The sequence below is a fragment of the Pelodiscus sinensis genome, chromosome 1 (genome assembly GCF_049634645.1).
Source record: "Pelodiscus sinensis isolate JC-2024 chromosome 1, ASM4963464v1, whole genome shotgun sequence".
NCBI lineage: Eukaryota > Metazoa > Chordata > Testudines > Trionychidae > Pelodiscus > Pelodiscus sinensis.
The window spans coordinates 752,706-771,157 of NC_134711.1; the positions used below are offsets into that span (position 1 = coordinate 752,706).

The following is an 18,452-nucleotide window of genomic DNA, read 5'->3' on the forward strand; positions in this document are numbered from 1 at the left end:
AAATCAACATCTGAGACATAAACGACACTGCCCAGACTTAGGCATGTGTAGATACCCTATAAAATCCTTCTCCTCACCCCCTCAAGTTATTCCAATGACTTGCACTCCTGACCCATGGAACTCTTTCTAGACTAATAATGGTCTGTCTGTCAACCTAATGCCAGTGTGAACTATTTGATGAGTGTTCTGATTTGAATAATTATCCAGCAGGTCTCTGAGCTGCCATATAAGGGCTCAGGAAGATGGAACATGCTTATATGAGAAATTGTTAGGAGGTTGTGATCAGCTGGACTTGGCTTTATCCTTGGAAGCTTTGCCTCAAACTCAGTTGAAGGACCCGACTGAAACACTTGCAAGCAGCATGTATATTCTGTGGGAGTTGGCATGTGACAGCTGGGATTTGGCTTATTCTCTAGCCCACTACAGCTGCTCTGTAAGGTCAGGAATACCTTCTGAGCTAGGACAGTTCCACTGGTCTCATGCTAAGGCGTTGAACAAGATGTAGGGTTGGGAATCCTACAAACGATATCTGCTGAGAAGCAGAAATACAAGGTTACATTGATTTTTCCATCCAGAACTAGAGTGAAAAAATCATTGCCTTGGTGCAGTGACAGCGGAGAGTGTGCAGAGAACAGCAGAGAGGTTGGCTTGCAAAGTGTCTTTGTGTTTAGCTCCTTTGCCCATGTTGCTCCAAGCTCTCATGCAGATTTCTCTCTTTTTGCAGTGCGCCTTTTGACAGGATTGCAGAGATAAACTTCAGCATAGATGCGGATGATGACAGTGTAAGTGAGGTTTTTGGATACTTACTATCAACAAGGCAGACTCCAGTGGGTCAGACCATGCTTGAATCAGATGTAGCCATGTGCATCTTTGAGAAAAGGGATGTTACATTATTTATGTAGTAAAAAGTCTCTGATGCCTATCTCCAGACAAGGGAATCAAGGCATTGAAATCACCTTGATATAATTTTCCTGCTCTTTCAATTGTCTGTTGCATCATCTAGCTCTGAGGCCGCGTCTATACGTGTAGATAAGTACTGCTGCAATCAGTGCAGCGGGTGTCGATTTAGCAGGTCTGGTGAAGACATGCTAAATTGATGGGAGAGTGCTCTTCTGTAGATTTGTGTATATTACCTCCTGAAAAAGAATAAGGGAAGTTGGTGGGAGAGTGTCTCCCATCCACAGCACAAGGTAGACAACACAGCAAGTTGACCTAAGCTACATGAATAATATAGTAGTAGTGTAACTTGGGTTGACTTACCAAGGGAGTGTAGACCAGCCCTAAGGCTCTATCACAGGAGTTGCCCTTTGAGCTACATGGTGTGTCTTTGTCTTCACAAAGGAAACTTCTGTTGCCGTTGTCTCTCCCTGCCACCCTTTCCATCTATTCAGTAGGAGTGGAAGTTGGTGAATAAAGTGCTTAACTGTTTTTTCCTAACTAGAGAGAGAGGTTGTTTGGTAGTGAAACTTCACTGCAGCTCTTGGTTATGACAGTATCTTATCTCATAACCGAAACATACTTAGACCCTTTTTTCCAAAGATCCCAAAGCACTCAATCGATTTGGCAAACTGATCCCAAATTGTATCGGTGCAGAAATTTGTGGCTTCCCCAGCCACTGAAATGCAGGGTTCTTTAAGCAGGAAGTACGTCATTACTCAGTTAAAATTTAGCCTGAGTACTGAGATCATGCTGTAGGAAATTCTTTGTCTGTGTGGTGTGTACAGTATCCATGACGACATCTCCTTATTCTCAGAATTCCAAGCTGGGAAGTTTGGGAGTGAGTGATTTACTTCGTCTGAAATATCTCAGATAATTCCCCCGGTAGCAGAGAAACTGGGGAAATTCATGTCACCAGATGTCTATGAAACAGCAGCCAGGGATTCCTGTTGTGTCAGAAGCAAGCAGCCTGTCACAGCCTTATTTCTTAGTTTTTTCTGGGCTTCCTGCCTCCAGGCAGTGTGGTTTGCGAGCTGCGCGCTGCACCAGCATTCTTGTTGCTTCCTCCCAGAAATCTATAGGACCTGACGTCTGTTTACATTTGTTTTAGTCAAATGCATCCCTTTTTGAGGCCTGCTGCAATGAACGGATCCAGCAGTTTGATGACAAGGAGGAGGAGGAAGATATCTGGGAGGAGAAAGAAATAACCTATGCAACCCAAGTCAAATCAAGAACACGGTAAGGCGAAAGCAAACGGTCTGTCGTCTTTCTCTGAATAATGTCAGGTTGTAGATTTCAGCCCTATGTGCTTTGGAGCCTGTTGCTTTTATTAAATGGAGTGACTTTATATGAGCTGCTCCTGCAAAGAGCTGATTGCTTGGCTTGATTTCAGAGCACGACACCTGTCGTGCATGTGAGGCAGGCTTTAGGGCATGTAATAATGATGGAAACACTAGGGTACCAGCCAATTGTGGAGGAGAGATACTAACTTTATTTAAACATTTTTTAGAAGCCATCCTTTTTCTTACCTCTCAGAAACTTAATATAAAGCTATAGCTTGTTACAGAGGGAGAGGGAGAGAGAACAACTGTTAGTGTGTTTAATAAGGTAGGCGATACAGGGTTCCTTTTTTGAAATTGTGAAAATAAAAAAATGTTATTGTTGGTGCAGTGTAGGGCCCCTACACGTTGTATAATTGGCACGATAATGAATTTCTGATTCATCCCTTTGATTTAGTAATGATTTAATTGTAAGTGCTTCTATAATTGGACAGATTAGGCAACAGAACAACCAAGAAGCTGACATTGAGTTGTGTGAATTATATTCATTTTCTCAGTCCAGTTACTAATGGAGAGTTGTCTGCATCGCAAACGCCATCATGCCAGGTGCCACTAACTTGCCTGCCATTTTCAGCCTGGAAGACTTGAATGGGCCATGGAGACTTAAGCTCACTTCTCTGCCCTAGAAAACACTCTGCTAGTTGGAGGTTAGGTACTGTAGGCAGACTATATGAGGAAGCTTGCCCTGTTGCTGCCTGTGTGCAGTATTCTGGAAATAAACACTGTAGAGTCTCCAGGATGGTCAGTTCTAGCAGCTTTATTGGCCAGGAATTAATAAATCTTAACGATGTCTGTGACCCTTCTCTGTGCCAGTGAGAATCAGCCCTTCAATTAAAATCTATGGTGCACACTCTGCCCCAGCTAGCTTGATAGCTTTTGACTGTCTGGGAGGTAAAGGGGACAACTTCCAAATGTAATCTGTGTTTTTAGTAAAAACCTTTGGAATGGCAGTTTTGTTTTTCCTTTGCCGGCCCACTCTGATGCTTGTTTCTTGTCAGTCTGGAGTGATCACTCAGCCGACATTTTCAACCATTGCAATGTGGAAAATTTTCAGAGGGGTAGCCAAGTTAGTCTGTTACTGGAAAAACTTAAAAAACAACAAGTAGTCTAGCAGCACTTTTTTTTGTTTGTGAGTCTTTAAGATGCTGCTAGACTATTCATTGTTTTTTAAGTTTTTCCAGTATGGAAAACGTAATGGAGTTAAATCAGTGAGTTGTTTTATTCAGTTTCCATTTGATGTGTGGAAAGGAGGATTTGTTTCCTGTCCTGTGTAAGTTAGTTGATAAATAACAAGTACATGCCCTCTTGTCCAACTCAACTTTTCCCAAAAATCTACGTGAAGAAAGTAGACTTGTGCCACCCGAGATAGACGTATATTAATTGAATTAGGGTCTTCTGTCTCCTTTCTGTGTCCAAGTGTGAAATGAAAGATCAGAAGCTGCTGCTAGTAAGGAGGAAAAGTTGTGCTGCAGTAAAGTCATAATACACATTTGATTAGATATGTAAGTTAGACTGTTAGCGATCTCATGAAAATTGAAAAAATTTATACTCAGTTATTTTGAAAATGCTTGTATGTGTAAATTGGAATGTGGAAGGTTGCTTGCATTCATGGTGTTTTATATCCTCAGGGTGCAATGCACACAATAGCTAATTTAGCCATCCTATTCTCTACCCCCATTCTGCAAGCAGGGGGAACTATAACAGAGTAATTTAGCGACTTCAGTTGTAATTAAAAAAAAAAAAGACTCAAACTTTGTCCAGTGTATGCTGTGATCTCCCTCCCTTGAGTTCTGTATTCTTCTCCTGTTGTCATCTTTCCTTCCCACCCACTTCTGTATTTTGTTCTGTCATCTCTTTTGTTGTTTCCTGTGGATTGCATCTCCGTGAGGAAAGACGGTCTTTTGGTATGCCGGTATAGTGCTGTGCATACCTGTGATACCGTTGTGAATAGTAATTGACAGTGATTCAGAATTATTTGTTTTGCTTTACTTAGTGATGGTGCAGGGAGAACTTCTGAAAGTGTAATAAACCCAGACAGGAATCTGTAGGGCTTTTCTGGGAATGTAAATGGACAATGATGGGAAGAAACTACAAAACAGAAAATTTAGGCTAAATGTAAGGTCAAAATTCCTGAAGGACATTTATTAAGCTGAGGAGTATCTCCCCTAGGAGCCCTGTCATTCAGGGTAGCAAGTACTCTGAGCAAAATGCTAAAAGACCTACTCGAAGGAATAATCCTGCACTGTGCCCTTGTCTTCCTCCTCCTGCTGAGACTAGCTCAGAGCCAAGCCTTTTAATTTGGCCCGCTCAAAATGGCTGCACTGCAGGAGCAGGGGCAAGGGAAGAGGCTTGCACGCTGCCCCCAGCTCCAGAAAAATCTCTCAGCTCTTATTGACTGGAAACCGGCCAATGGGAGATAAGAGGTAGTGCAGGGGGCAGAGGCAGTGCAGCGCCATTACTCAGGTCTCATTGGCCGGTTTCTGGCCAGTAGGAGTGGAGAGACTTTGCTGGGGATAGGGGACAGTGCATGGCGCCTCACCCCCACGGTGCAGAGAGCCACATGGAACAGCCAGCTAAGTGGTCTGGGGCTGCTTCCCACACCTTGTACCTGCTCCTACATCCCTCTCCCAGGCCAGAATCTTCTCCTGCACCCGGACCCTGCACCCTAAACCCCTTCCCCAGCTCACAACACCCTCCTTCATCCAAACTCCTCTCAGAACTCACACCCTGTCCTGCACCCCATCCCCTACCCTCAGTTCCCATCTGCACCCAGCCTCCATCCCATGCCCCGCGTCAACTCCATAGAAAAGTACGGCCCTTGACATCTTAGTGGTCTCCATCAAAAATTATTCCCCATCCTTGGACTAGATGGCTTAATAGGTCTCTCTAACCCTGATTTCTACAATTCAGATTTGGAGTGTCTCAGACCTCAGAGAGTTCCTCAAAAAGTGACCTAGAGAATGGGGATCATGATGGCAGCGTGGACTCAGAGGAAGAGGAAACAGACGAACATACAACACCTCCCACAGAGAACACCAACAAGAATAATCCTTCTGAGCAGAAAGACTCTGATGCTACTGAAGGTAAAAAGTTCAATATACCATCTTCAGTCCCCAGAGACCTATCTCAGCCAGTCTTTCCTGGAGATCTGCTACATAGGAACATGTATAGCCACCTGCAAGCCCTGCGGCAACTGAGGCTGCTGAGCTGGGACGTAAAATGCCCAGTGTGAATTCGCATCTACAAACTCTTGCCTTAAGTATTGGTGGGATTCGATCCTGCAGGTTCAGGGAGCTAGAGCTCCGCACAATTGAAGTGTGCAGTTTCGATGCTTCTGGAACCATGCAAGATGTAACTACTATAACTGTATCAATTGTTATTAAAAAAATCGACAAAGAAGATAGTAAATGAGAGGACTAAGGCGCTGCCCCGGGATGTTTTTAAGGGTTTATAGAGAGCACAGCCGAATATATTCCAGCCAGCCCTCCTTCCCTGTCCTCTTTTTCTCTATGTGCAGAACACCCTGTTGCTATTTCAGTGTCAGTGCTGTAACCCATTCTTGCAGGGCCTGGGGAAGGACTGTACACACACGAGCTTTGCCCAGAGCAACACAAGGGAGTGATGTCGTGGAGCACTTGAGACAGGAGGTGCATCTGACCATAAACAAGAGTTAAATTGACCATACACACTGCACTGTCAGTTGTTCAAAATAAATCAACTGCAATAAAGGGAGAGATGTGTTTTTGCAGACTTCTTTGTTCTATTAATCTTTGGTGTTACTTCGGACTAGAGAACAATATTTGCGCACAGACGTGTTGTTTTTTCCAAACTGGTTGTTGCTACAGAAGAACAGATAGCATCATGTGAGTCTGCTCCTGTACAAAACAAAACCCTTCCACTGCCATTGCCTACTGATCGTGTGACAATGATACTTTCGGGACATCTACAAGCAGGCCAATTTTAATAAAGAATGTTTATACAACAGGCCCTTTCTGTGGGCAGCGCAGTTGGTTCAATTTCTTTTGTCTAGAAACTAGGTTCCAACATGGGTACAATTCATGCGTGAATATAGGTTTGGTGGCTCATCGCCTATTCTATGTATGCTCTTCAACAGCTGATTGATTTGGCACAGTAGAACTTGTATTAAGAGAAGCACTACATTGCCAGTCAGGAAGCAAATCGCTGGTGGGACCATGCGTCTAAAACTGAGAACCTACAAAGATGGTCTATCTGATAAGGCAGTGGACTGGGATTCAGGAGTTTGAGACTTAATCCCTGCCTCTGCTACTTGGCCACCTGGGTCACCTTGGATAATCTCCTCAGTACATCAGTCCCTTCCTGGAAAGTCGGGGATAATAGCTCCTGGGCGGGACACATTGCGAGGATGAAATCCATTAATGATTGGCACACTCAGATACTGCGGTGATGATACTTCGATAGAAACTTGCACGGATCTTGTCTGCAGCGAGTGCGTGGCGGTGGGAGAATGTTATAAAGCCATGTTTCTGAATTAGTGCTCCCCTGTTGTGGGGTTACCATGTTTGTCAGAGAAACCAATTTTCAGATCATCAGTCAGCAGCCTGATTTCTTACCCCGTAAGACTCCTCTTTAGTCCTCCTACAGACTCCCATACGGATTCCCATTGCATAATCTTTGCTTTTACCTCTGGTAATTCCTCCTCCTCCCCCTTTTATGTGTAGGCCCGAGGTTACACAAACCCCCTAGCAATTCCTGTTTATCTTTGTGTCTTCAGGGTCTGGGTGGACAGCTGTGTTTGAGCCAGTGAATTCAAAGCCCCCAGCCCCCTGTGTGGCCATGGATGTTGGATCAAGTGTGTGGGATTCAGCAGCGCCAGAGACGGCCACTCCTGAGGAGAAAGGATGGGCAAAGTTCACAGACTTTCAACCTTTTTGTTGGTAAATAAAGCACAGACACCGATAGCGTCTCCACAAAGTTTGTGTAGAGTGGGGTGCTATGGAATAACTAGCTAGGGGTCTGTGTTGTAATCTGTCTTTATTGTCTGTGTGGATTCGGGGTCAGTACTCACACCTCTGGGTTTGCAGTGATTGAAATCAGCGGCATTCATACCTCGTGCTGTAAAGATGCTGTGTATATTGTCCAGAGATGAAAGTAAGCCGGTGTGCCCCCGTGCACCACTCTGGCAAGAATTGAGCCTTTCAGGAGGAAGCAGCGTGCTCCCAGCCCGGCTCCCGGGGCTGTCATGCAGGCTGCCGCACTAAGCAGCCAGCCAGGTCAAAGGGGCTGGCTGGAGACACATTCCCCCACTGGTCTGGGACTGCCCTAGCCCCAAGCCCTCCCAGCACCATTTAGGCTGCTTGCTCTTCCCCTTCCTGTCACGATCACCCTTCCCTCTCCACGCCCCCAACACCCACTCCCTGTCTGTGAGCCCCCCACACACCTGGACCTGACTCCTGCCCCCCTCGCTCACACCCCAATCCTCTGCAATGAGTCCCTCCTCACCCCCTGCCTTGAGCACCCCCCTCCCACCCGCAGGCCACCCCACACTTACATTTCTTACAGGTACTGATCATACACACACCCCAACCTCCTGCCTTGAGACCCCCTCTGGGAGGGTGTTCTAATACAACAGTAGCTGTAAGAAATGTCAGTTATTTTCATCACCCGATGCTGTTGGAAGACTCACAATGTACCGTGAGGGCACGTCTACACAGCAGGGCTGAACTCGAAATAAGTGGCGCAATTTGAGCTATGTTAATTGCGTAGCTTAAGTCAAAATAACTTATTTCGAATTTGGGCACGTCTATGCAGCAGTTATTTCGAAACAGAGCATTCTTCCCCTGACTTCCCGTACTCCTCCTCCAATTAGGTTTACAGAAGCTGGAGTAAGAAGTCTATTATTTCAAATTTATTTTGAAATAATGGGCTTGCTGTGTAAACGCGCAGTGCGTAATAACGCTGCTGTGTAGACGTACCCATAGTCATTAGGGTTGCTTGTAATAACATCTCTTTTGGAATTATTTCTAAGTAGCATATATCAGGACCAGAGCAGCTGTGGTTCATTCTCAGGCCTTTTCTTTTCTAGCTCAGAATCGGGTCCCAGATGCAGTTCTCCTGTGGATACTGAAAGCAGTGACTCAGAAGGAAACCCCAAGCAGAGTCAGGACAAGACCTGTAAGTGGCAATAATATCAGGAAATGTGAAGCAAAATACAGGACTATGTAGCACTTTAAAGACTAACAAGATGGTTTATTAGATGATGAGCTTTCGTGGGCCAGACCCACTTCCTCAGATCAAATAATGGAAGAAAATAGTCACAACCATATATACCAAAGGATACAATTTAAAAAAAAAATTAAAAAATATTTGATCTGAGGAAGTGGGTCTGGCCCACGAAAGCTCATCATCTAATAAACCATCTTGTTAGTCTTTAAAGTGCTACATAGTCCTGTATTTTGCTTCAGCTACACCAGACTAACACGGCTACATTTCTATCACTATAGGAAATGTAAAGGCATTCATTTGCAACTTGAACAGTTTTGAGTTTTGCTTGGCATCCCAGGTTTGTGGTGCAAAGTTCCTTCCAGAGCTTCCTTGCAGACATTACTTGAGCTGAATGTGTCTTCAGCCCCCTAACAAAACGCTAAGAAATGTTGCTACTTATCTGTAAAGCAGTAGAAAGGTCTCTTTTTTTTGGGCAGAGTTAAATTGTGGAGACCCCACATCTACTGCTTGGAAAGATTATGCTGTAGTAGCAAATAGTTTCCTGTTTCTTTTCAGGTCATCTTTAAAAAATCAGTTTCCAAAAATTGTAATACCACAAAAAGTGATTTTTGGAATCTGGATTCCAATAAAAGTGAGAAGATGAAAGTAGTGACAGCAGAGACTAAAGCACTAATGTTGGTGTCTTTGAGGTTAAATTAGAGAACAGTCTGGACCTTCTCACAGAACTGAAGCACAAAGGCTCTGAAATTTTGGCTTAACTTTTTAAAATAAATCCACACTCCTTTGTGGTGTGTGATTTTGTCTGATACCAGGAGTAGAAGTGCCAAAACACAGCAAGAGAAGCTATACCGGCTGTATTTCTGATAAGCCAGAGCTAGAAAGTACTAGAAATCCAGAGAGATTTTTCTGGCTTTTCTTGAACTCCATATCCTCCCTCCTCCAATGGGAATAAGCGTTTAAGCCTCTGATTCACTCAATGCCAGCTTAAAGCTTGAGTCTCCCATTAACCTAGAAGATCCCCTCTGGTGTTTTGGTTTTCAGGTCCTAAAACTAATCTTGCTGGTATCAAACAACCAAACTTCAGGACATTAACACCACAACATCAAATGAAGAAACTCCCGGGTGTATTTTCACCCATCTTAGATCAAAACAGAATTTTAAGCATCAGAAGTAGAGGTACAAATTTGCCCCAACCTTGTAGCAGTTCAGAACATTAAGAATCTTAAAGGTATGTAGGAAAAGCAGGGGAGTTACCTAGTGAGGCTTATTCTCACCTGTGCTTCTGGTTGTGTTGTAAAACAAACTTTGTAACCCTTCTATGACAAGTCTCTCTTTCTGAGTATGGGTCAGTGTGGATCCTGTTGTGGATGTCAGTTATGAGACAGGGTTCTTTTGTAAGTCAGGGCCAAACCCTCACTCTATGCTCCTCATGTTCCCGTGAGAGGACATAAAGGGAGTGGCTGCAGCTCTCCCTTGGTTGCCTCTTGCCGCCGTTGGCAATGAAACAGAACACAGCAAGTTCAAGACGGCTCCTCTCCGAAGAGACCTTGAACCACTTCTCTTGACCCATTTAGTGAAAAATGTGGTCTTCTCGTGCTTTCTCCGAAAGATGGTCCTTCGAAAAGAAATGGATCCTCTGTACAATGGGATGTGGCACTTTGTGCCATGCTCCGTGTCTCATGGTGCAGTCCAAGCCCTCAGGGTTCAGACCCTGCCCTCCTGCAGTGGATTGATCTCCATCAAGGATGGACACAGCTGATACCATTTCTACGTAGGCCCTCAAGTCCAGGGACACGTGGCTGCAGCTGCATCTACTTGAGCAGTCTGTGTAGGACACTCCAGGCCTAGAAGGAAACGGTTAAACCAGTATCAGGCACTATCCAGCACTCTTCAAGTTCCGAGAGAGGGTGGTGGAAAGAAAGTGAAAAGGACACCAGTGTGGGACACCTCAGTGTCCAGAGCTCCAGTGCTGAGCGTATCGGCACTGGTAGTTTTGGGGCTGACAACTCTGGCTCTGGTACTGACTGACGCAACTCAGGTGGAAAAGCTGGCACCTGTGCCTGCTCATGAACGTCTTGGAATAGCCTGTCTGAGCATCAGCATAGCTCCAAGCTGAGAGAAGCTTCTGGAGGGAAAATATTTGGCATCACTTGAAGAGCAAAGCCCCTGAGCAGACAGGCAAAGCAGGAGACCTGGCCTGGGTCCCAATACTGATCCCCATGACAGAGTTGAGCAAGGCCTTCAGATGTGCCTATCACTACAGAAGTCGGACACCTTCTTGATCCCAAAGAGGGCATTCATGTCTACCCCTGCTTGGAAAATTGGCTGACTGGGGCATAGCTCAGCCAGGAGGCTGTGATGCACCTGAAGTATATCCACTCCCTCAGCTGAGTCTGCTGGATAACTCTGAAAATTCATTTCTCATCCCATCACAGGTGATACTTTGAGGACTCCTGGTTAGGTCTGGTTCAATGAGAGCATGTCTACGTACAGATAGGTTGCTCTTGCTTTATTTGCTGGTGTGTGGGATAGAATTAAACTTGACAACTGTACAGATATGCCGGTGGCTGCTAAGCCATGGGTCAGTGTGCAAGTGTAACTGCCACTGAGAAGTTTTGAACCTGCGACCTCTGGAGCTTAGTGTAGGCGCCTCTACAGCTTGAGCTATAAAGCCAGCTGCTTTTCAGCTTTGGCTGTAGAGCTCCCTTGTTCTTATCTCTCACTGTAAGTGGTCTAAGTGCCACTATGTGGGTCAGTGACCCACACTCGGTGTGAGGGTTACACAGGTATGTGACACTGCCTGCCAAATGTCCTATGAGATCTCTCCATTCTGTCTCAGGTGGGTCTTCTCCCCAGATGAACAAGAATTTGGTTAGCCCACTGCACTTTGTCCCAGAACTGAGCAGGGGGAAGGAGCTCAGGGGCACTATTCTCTGTCCCTTCCCCGACAAAAACTTTAACTACTGATGCCGCAGTACGGACTGAGCAGCCTGAGCCACCTGCTAATGCAAGGGATGTGTTCCCCAGCGGGTACCGGAGCCACCAGGTGTAAGACCTTTCTACTTGTTCTTCAGAACTCCACAGCGCAGATCCCGATGGGCAGAGGCACACGCTCATCTCGCCTCTGGAAATGATGCCACCAGCATGGGCTAAACCCGGTTCCTCTTTTTGAGACACAGATTGCTTGGCAAAGTCCCCAGCCTTTGCCAACATCTCTCACTTCAGACCTGATGAATTCGGTACACCACACACACCTTACAGGTCTTTTGTCTGGAAGGAGTAACATGTAGCATAGCTACAGAGAGACTGTAACTTGTCAAGATTCAGTGTGAGCAATGTGAGTGGACGGTATAGAAAATATGTAAGGACTAGTGCATTTATTCTGAAAGCGTGCTTTATGGACTTTGAGTGGGAACGAGTCACCTGAAGCTAGTGTGTCTCGGTGGTGGCCCATTTAAGGAAGGGGGAGTTTAGCTGGCAAGGTAATGCAAGGCTCAGTTGTTTAGCCGTGCGCAAAATTAACAGGAAACCATGAGAGGCAATGACAAATCATCAAAGTCACTCAAAGAGAGAAAATAAACTTCACAACATGCTGAGGTTGCCCTGTCTGTGAACAGAATCAGAGGATTGTCTTCGGGTGACGCAGAGGAGGGCCAAATGCTCTTTTATCTTTCACTGAGGAGAGCCCCTTGCAGAATGAACAGCTTTCATGAAGGTTTGGATCCTCATTCTTGAGAAACCAGTCAGCTCTGCAGCAGACTTATCTTTGGAAGAAAAATCTATGTTAGTGGATAGGAACGGTGACTATGCATAACTGTCGGCCCCGGTTTATGGTGTTGTGTTGTGGTGTAATATTTTTCCCATCACTTTCTTATTTCTGGTTAAATTCTTACTCTCACTCTTTTTCAAACTTTCTCCTGTTTTATTTAACGTGCTCCCAAGTTCTGTGTGGCTTACAGGAGCAGTGATTTAGGGCAGAACTATTAAATTGGAGTACACTGCAGTCTGGAGATAGAGATCTGGAATTTCTGTGGGTATCTGGTGTCAGGGGCTGGGTACCACAGGAATGCGATTCAAAGGGACCCGGGAATTGGGAAGCACCTACTGTTATCCTGCAAGGAAATGTTAGAGCTGGAACAAGCATGGAGAATAGTGCTCGAGTGGCTGAAAGCCTGGCGGTGTCGGGGTGCTGACACCCTGCTACCACAAGAAAGACTCCCTCTCGCTGGAGGCAGGGGAGTAACAAGGTGACTCGGTCCTTTGCACACCCAAGACTATCGCACTCCTCACTGTGTGGCTGTCAGTAACAACACGCTGACCTTTTGTGCACTGCTCATGAGTGGTCCCTGTAGAAGAGCACCGACGTTCCTGTGTTGGAAAAACGCAGCGATTAACATTTGCTGTTCTATCGGTGCCAAGTGCCAGAAGTTTTGTCCTAAAGTGAACATGAGTGGGAGGTTGTTACAGGGCGATACCTTTCTGCAGTAGTCCCAGAGTTGCTTATATGTCATTCCACTGGCTCGCTGAGTCCCAGACAGGGTTCCAGAATCGAGAGACAAGGCTAACATCATTTTTGAAGCACCACATGGGCCAGGAGAGCTTTGGCGAATGGCCTGCTGCAAATATCTGTCCTTTCCTTCAGCTTCCACCCTGTCCAGACCTGTCTTGTTACAGTATGGCCAGATACTCCATCCAGAGCTGAAGTCACTACCCCTGATGTCATGGCTGCTGGCTGGTTGAGTACCATTGCCGTAGAGTCTGCTTCCTTCTGGTCCAGCAGATCGTTAGACAGAGCAGGAAAGCATGTGCCAGAAGAGCACACAATCAAAGGTTTTTCTGAATGGGCAGCCTCATATCATACAACTATTTTGATAGGCAGATTTTGATAAGCTCAGAGAACTTGTAGGTAAGGTCCCATGGGAAGCAAGACTGAAGGGAAAAACAACTGAAGAGAGTTGGAAGTATTTCAAAGGGACGTTGTTAAGGGCCCAAAAGCAAACAATTCCGCTGTGTAGGAAAGATAGAAAATATGGCAAAAGACCAGCTTGGCTTAACAAGGAGATCTTGCATGATCACAAAATAAAAAAGGAGTCCTATAAAAAATGGAAACTAGGACAACTAACAAAGGATGAATATAGGCAAGCAACACGGGAATGCAGGGGCAAGATTAGAAAGGCAAAGGCACAAAATGAGATAAAACTAGCTTCAGGTTTAAAGGGAAACAAGAAGACCTTTTATAAATACATTAGAAGCAAGAGGAAGACCAAGGACAGGGTAGGCCCACTGCTCAGTGAGGAGGGAGAAGCAGTAACAGGAAACTTGGAAATGGCAGAGATTCTCAATGACTTCTTTGTTTCGGTCTTCACCGAGAAGTCTGGAGGTGTGCCTAACGTAGTGAATACAAGCAGAGAGAGGGTAAGTTTAGAAGATAGGATACACAAAGAACAAGTTAAAAATCACTTAGGAAAGTTAGATGTCAGCAAGTCACCAGGTCCTGATGAAATGCATCCCGGATACTCAAGGAGCTGATAGAGGAGGTATCTGAGCCTTTAGCTATGATCTTTGAAAAATCATGGAAGACAGGGGAGATTCCAGAAGACTGGAAAAGGGCAAATATTGTGCCCATCTATAAAAAGGGGAATAAGAACAACCCAGGAAACTACAGACCGGTCAGTTTAACGTCTGTCCCAGGGAAGATAATGGAGCAGGTAATTAAGGAAATCCTATGCAAACACTTGGAAGGTAATAAAGTGATAGGGAATAGCCAGCATGGGTTTGTGAAGAACAAGTCATGCCAAACTAATCTGATAGCTTTCTTTGATAGGATAACGAGCCTTGTGGATAAGGGAGAAGCGGTGGATGTCATATACCTAGACTTTAGTAAAGCATTTGATACGGTCTCGCATGATATTCTTATTGATAAATTAGGCAAATATAACTTAGATAGGGCCACGATAAGGTGGGTGCATAATTGGCTGGATAACCGTAGTCAGAGAGTTGTTGTTAACGGTGCTAAATCCTGCTGGAAAGGGATAACAAGTGGAGTTCCGCAAGGGTCTGTTTTGGGACCCGTACTGTTCAATATCTTCATCAATGATGTAGATATTGGGATAGAGACTATGCTTATTAAGTTTGCAGATGATACCAAACTAGGTGGGGTTGCAACTTCTTTGGAGGATAGGGACATAATTCAAAATGACCTTAGCAAGTTAGAGAAATGGTCAGAGGTAAACAGGATGAGGTTTAATAAAGAGAAATGCAAAGTGCTCCACTTAGGAAGGAACAATCAGTTCCATACATACAAGATGGGAAGCGACTGTCTAGGAAGGAGCATGGCGGAAAGGGATCTAGGGGTCATAGTGGACCACAAGTTGAATATGAGTCAACAGTGTGATGCTGTTGCAAAAAAAGCAAATATCATTCTAGGTTGTATCAACAGGTATGTTGTAAGCAAAACTCGTGAAGTCATTCTGCCGCTCTACTCTGCACTAGTTAGGCCTCAGCTGGAGTACTGTGTCCAGTTCTGGGCGCCACATTTCAAGAAAGATGTGGAGAAATTGGAAAGGGTACAGAGAAGAGCGACAAGAATGATTAAAGGTCTAGAGAACATGACCTATGAAGCCAGGCTTCATGAACTGGGCTTGTTTAGTTTGGAAAAAAGAAGATTAAGGGGGGACATGATAGCGGTTTTCAAATATCTAAAAGGGTGTCACAAGGAGGAAGGAGAAAATTTGTTCCTCTTGGTTTCTGAGGACAGGACAAGGAGTAATGGGCTTAAAGTGCAGCAAGGGAGGTTTAGATTGGACATTAGGAAAAAATTCCTAACTGTCAGGGTGGTCAAATATTGGAATAAATTGCCAAGGGAGGTGGTGGAATCTCCCTCTCTGGAGATATTTAAGAACAGATTAGATAGACATCTGTCAGGGATGGTGTAGACGGAGCTTGGTCCTGCCTTGAGGGCGGGGGGCTGGACTCGATGACCTCTCGAGGTCCCTTCTAGTCCTATGATTCTATGATATAGTCTGGACACAGTCCAGCCCCCTTGGTGCTAGATATCATCAACTCCTGACTGCCTCTCAGTTAGCTTTGCCAAGATCCACTTTGTGATTTCAGCCTGCCACGTGCCTGTAGGGCCAGGATTGGGCCTCTCACCCCAGGATATCAAAGTTCCACAAAAGGCCACTGTGCATTTGCCACAGGCAGAGAAGCTTTTCCTCCTGAGACCTCAGTCTGGTCCTGGGATACATGGCGCCTCCGTCTGAACCTGTGTCAGCCTGCACCCGGCACCGCCTCACTCCGAAAGCCGTTTCCTAGTGGCCATTACTTTGGCCAGGAAAATCACTGAGCTTCACTCGCTTCCAGCTGAGCCCTTCCCTCACTCTCTGTATGACGTTCCACAGAGGCCAGGTCGCTCTGCGAGCGTACCTCAAGTCCAGGCCCCGGGTGCTCTCGAATTCCATCTACCTGCCTGTCTTCCGCCTCTTTTCTTCCCAGAGCCAGAGTTGGCACTTGGAGAAAAGAACTAACAGTGGTTCCCAGACTTTTTGGCATCAATGCCCCCTTTTTGATTTTTGACACCCCCCCCCCCCCCCCAAAAAAAAAAAAAAACCACACAGCAAAACTTGTTGGGGAAAAAAAAAAGGAATCAACTGGGGTTGAAAAACAAAAATAGCAAAACTTGTGGGGGGATTTACGGGGGTGGGGGGGCTGGGTTGCCTCATGCCCCCCATGAATTTCTTCTCGCCCCCCTAGGGGGGCATGCCCCCCCAGTTTGGGAACCCATGCACTCGATGTATCCAGGCCTGCTCTTTGTTATGCTGACAGGATTGAATGGGTCCCGCCCGTTCCTTATCTGTCTGCAGTGGCAGCTGGGTATTCTAGCGGTCAAGTCACCTCCTCGCACTGGGGGTCAAAGATGGCTAACCCAGTGGAGCTAATGGGTCTCTCTCTTCCACTGAATGTCAGAGCTCAAGTAACCCCCTCTGCCTGCACCACAAAGTGCCCATTGACTTTTGCCAAGCGCTGCGCCGTGCCCTTGGCCGCTAGAGCAGAGGTGATGCTGGAGAGAAACCTCGGTCTGACTGATGCAGCTGCCACTCCCATTCCCACTGCTCCAAGGGGGTACCGCTTGCATGTCCCCGACAGCGCCACACAGACGTACGCCCGAGGAGGAGAGAACAGTTACTTCCTGTGCAGTAGCTGTGTTTCTTTGAGGTGCTGGTGTCAGGGCAGATCCCACAACTCGTCCTCCGTCCCTGCTTGGGGGGGACCTCAGGGGCCCAGGCTTTGAATTGTGAGGGACCCAAAGGAGTATTGTGGCTGCTCCGCCTGTTATGCCCCTGCACAGGAGCACAAGGAGACACAGGGCGCACGTGAAGCCCCGGTGGGTGCTCTTGTTAAAAAACAAAAATCTCCTATGTGAGGCTCATGATTGTCTGTGGTGGGATCTGTACTGGGGGAAGGGATAGCTCAGTGATTTGAGCATTGGCCTGCTAAACCCAGGGTTGTGAGTTCAATCCTTGCAGAGGCCATTTAGAGATTGGGGCAAAAATTTGTCAGGGATGGTACTTGGTCCTGCTGTGAAGGCAGGAGACTGGACTCCATGACCTTTCAAGGTCCCTTCCAGTTCTAGGAGATAGGCAATCTCCATTCATTTTAAAAAAAAAAAAAAAAGCAACATTTCAAAGAGCCACAGCTGCTGCCGGGTAAGTAACTGTTCTGTTTCCCTGGAAGTACTTGGGTGTTCAGCAGTGCTTCCTGTGCACCTGTTCATTTTCTCATGTGAATTATTGACTCTTTCTCTGCAGTTAGCGCTGCCTCCCCCTGTGTTTGGAATGTCTGCGTGGCAAGGAAGGCACCTCTGGTAGCTTCAGACAGCAGCTCCTCTGGCGGGTCAGACAGCGAGGAAGAGGATAAAGCTGATATCGTCACAGAGACCATCAGTACAGGTTCAGGCCAGGAGACCATCAAACTGACCATGGACGCTAAGAACGAGAAGGCTGTGTTCACCAGGTGCGAAAGAAATCAGCTGGGGATGGGGTAGATATGCCCATTAGGGTTTTGTGACGTGTAATCTGGCTCCAAATACAGCACAAAACAGTTGGCATCTCACCTCTGATTTAAAACCAAGTGTAAATCACTCATGGGATGTAAAGACCTAGTCGTGCAAACAAGATAAAAATGTAAATGCATGAGAACGTCGCTGCGCTTTTATTTTCTGAGCCCTGAGTTCTGAGTGGTGACTTGAGGCGGTTTTGTTATGGTGATCTGTGGCCTTCCTGGGCACTGATAAATTGAAGTATTTATTACTGCTAAGCAAATGCTTTCTGAGCTGTAGGGTGAAAATGTAGGTCCTGCTAGCCACTGCGTCACACTGCAAACCTACCACATAACTGGCAGTGTCAGCTCCCATGAGAAGTAGGAGTGGAGTAGTAGGAGATGCAAACCAAGAGTGAGATCCACTAGCAGAGCCACATGAGGCTAGGTGTCACAAATAGCACGTGGTGTTTATGGATCAGCATGGAGATTGGTGTCCCATAGAACTACCTGGAGTGATGGGTTGAAACGGTTCAAGTTATTGCTGTTTCCTCATTTTTGGAAATTCACTCATAAATTGTAAGAAGCACAAATCCCCAGAATTAGACATTCCAAGTCCCAAAGTTTATGGTGACTTACGGACAGCATCTTTGTCAGAGCCCTAAGAGACGCATCCTCCAAAAGGTTTTCCCATAAGACTCCTCAGGTCAGAGGGTACTTTTCACAAGTTCTTACAAGGGGAATATGTTGACACGTTGACTCAGGCTCCAAAGAGCTGAAATCACGTTTGAAAATGGGCAGTGTTGGTACTTTCTGAAATGTTATACAGGATCCCTTTTTCTTCTTTCCTGTCCTTCACCCACATGCTTGTAGGTAGGATCCAATTAACTGAGGGCCCCAATGTTTTGGGAAATTTACTAGAAGCAGATAATGGTC

General features: G+C 45.9%; 1 protein-coding gene across 3 annotated transcripts in view; it reads left to right on the forward strand.

The window, feature by feature from the left end:
• The window catches only part of PPP6R2 (protein phosphatase 6 regulatory subunit 2), a 142,687-nt gene that overhangs the window by 98,891 nt on the left and 25,344 nt on the right, over positions 1 to 18,452 (forward strand). For 2 of the 3 annotated variants that reach the window (XM_075924308.1, XM_075924312.1), the window contains exons 17-22: positions 725 to 782; positions 2,048 to 2,175; positions 5,187 to 5,359; positions 7,030 to 7,192; positions 8,341 to 8,429; positions 17,288 to 17,492. In XM_075924308.1, the coding sequence (XP_075780423.1) occupies positions 725 to 782; positions 2,048 to 2,175; positions 5,187 to 5,359; positions 7,030 to 7,192; positions 8,341 to 8,429; positions 17,288 to 17,492 (816 nt within the window). The remainder of the gene's footprint in view (positions 1 to 724; positions 783 to 2,047; positions 2,176 to 5,186; positions 5,360 to 7,029; positions 7,193 to 8,340; positions 8,430 to 17,287; positions 17,493 to 18,452) is intronic. The other variant, XM_075924320.1, reaches the window with a different exon arrangement.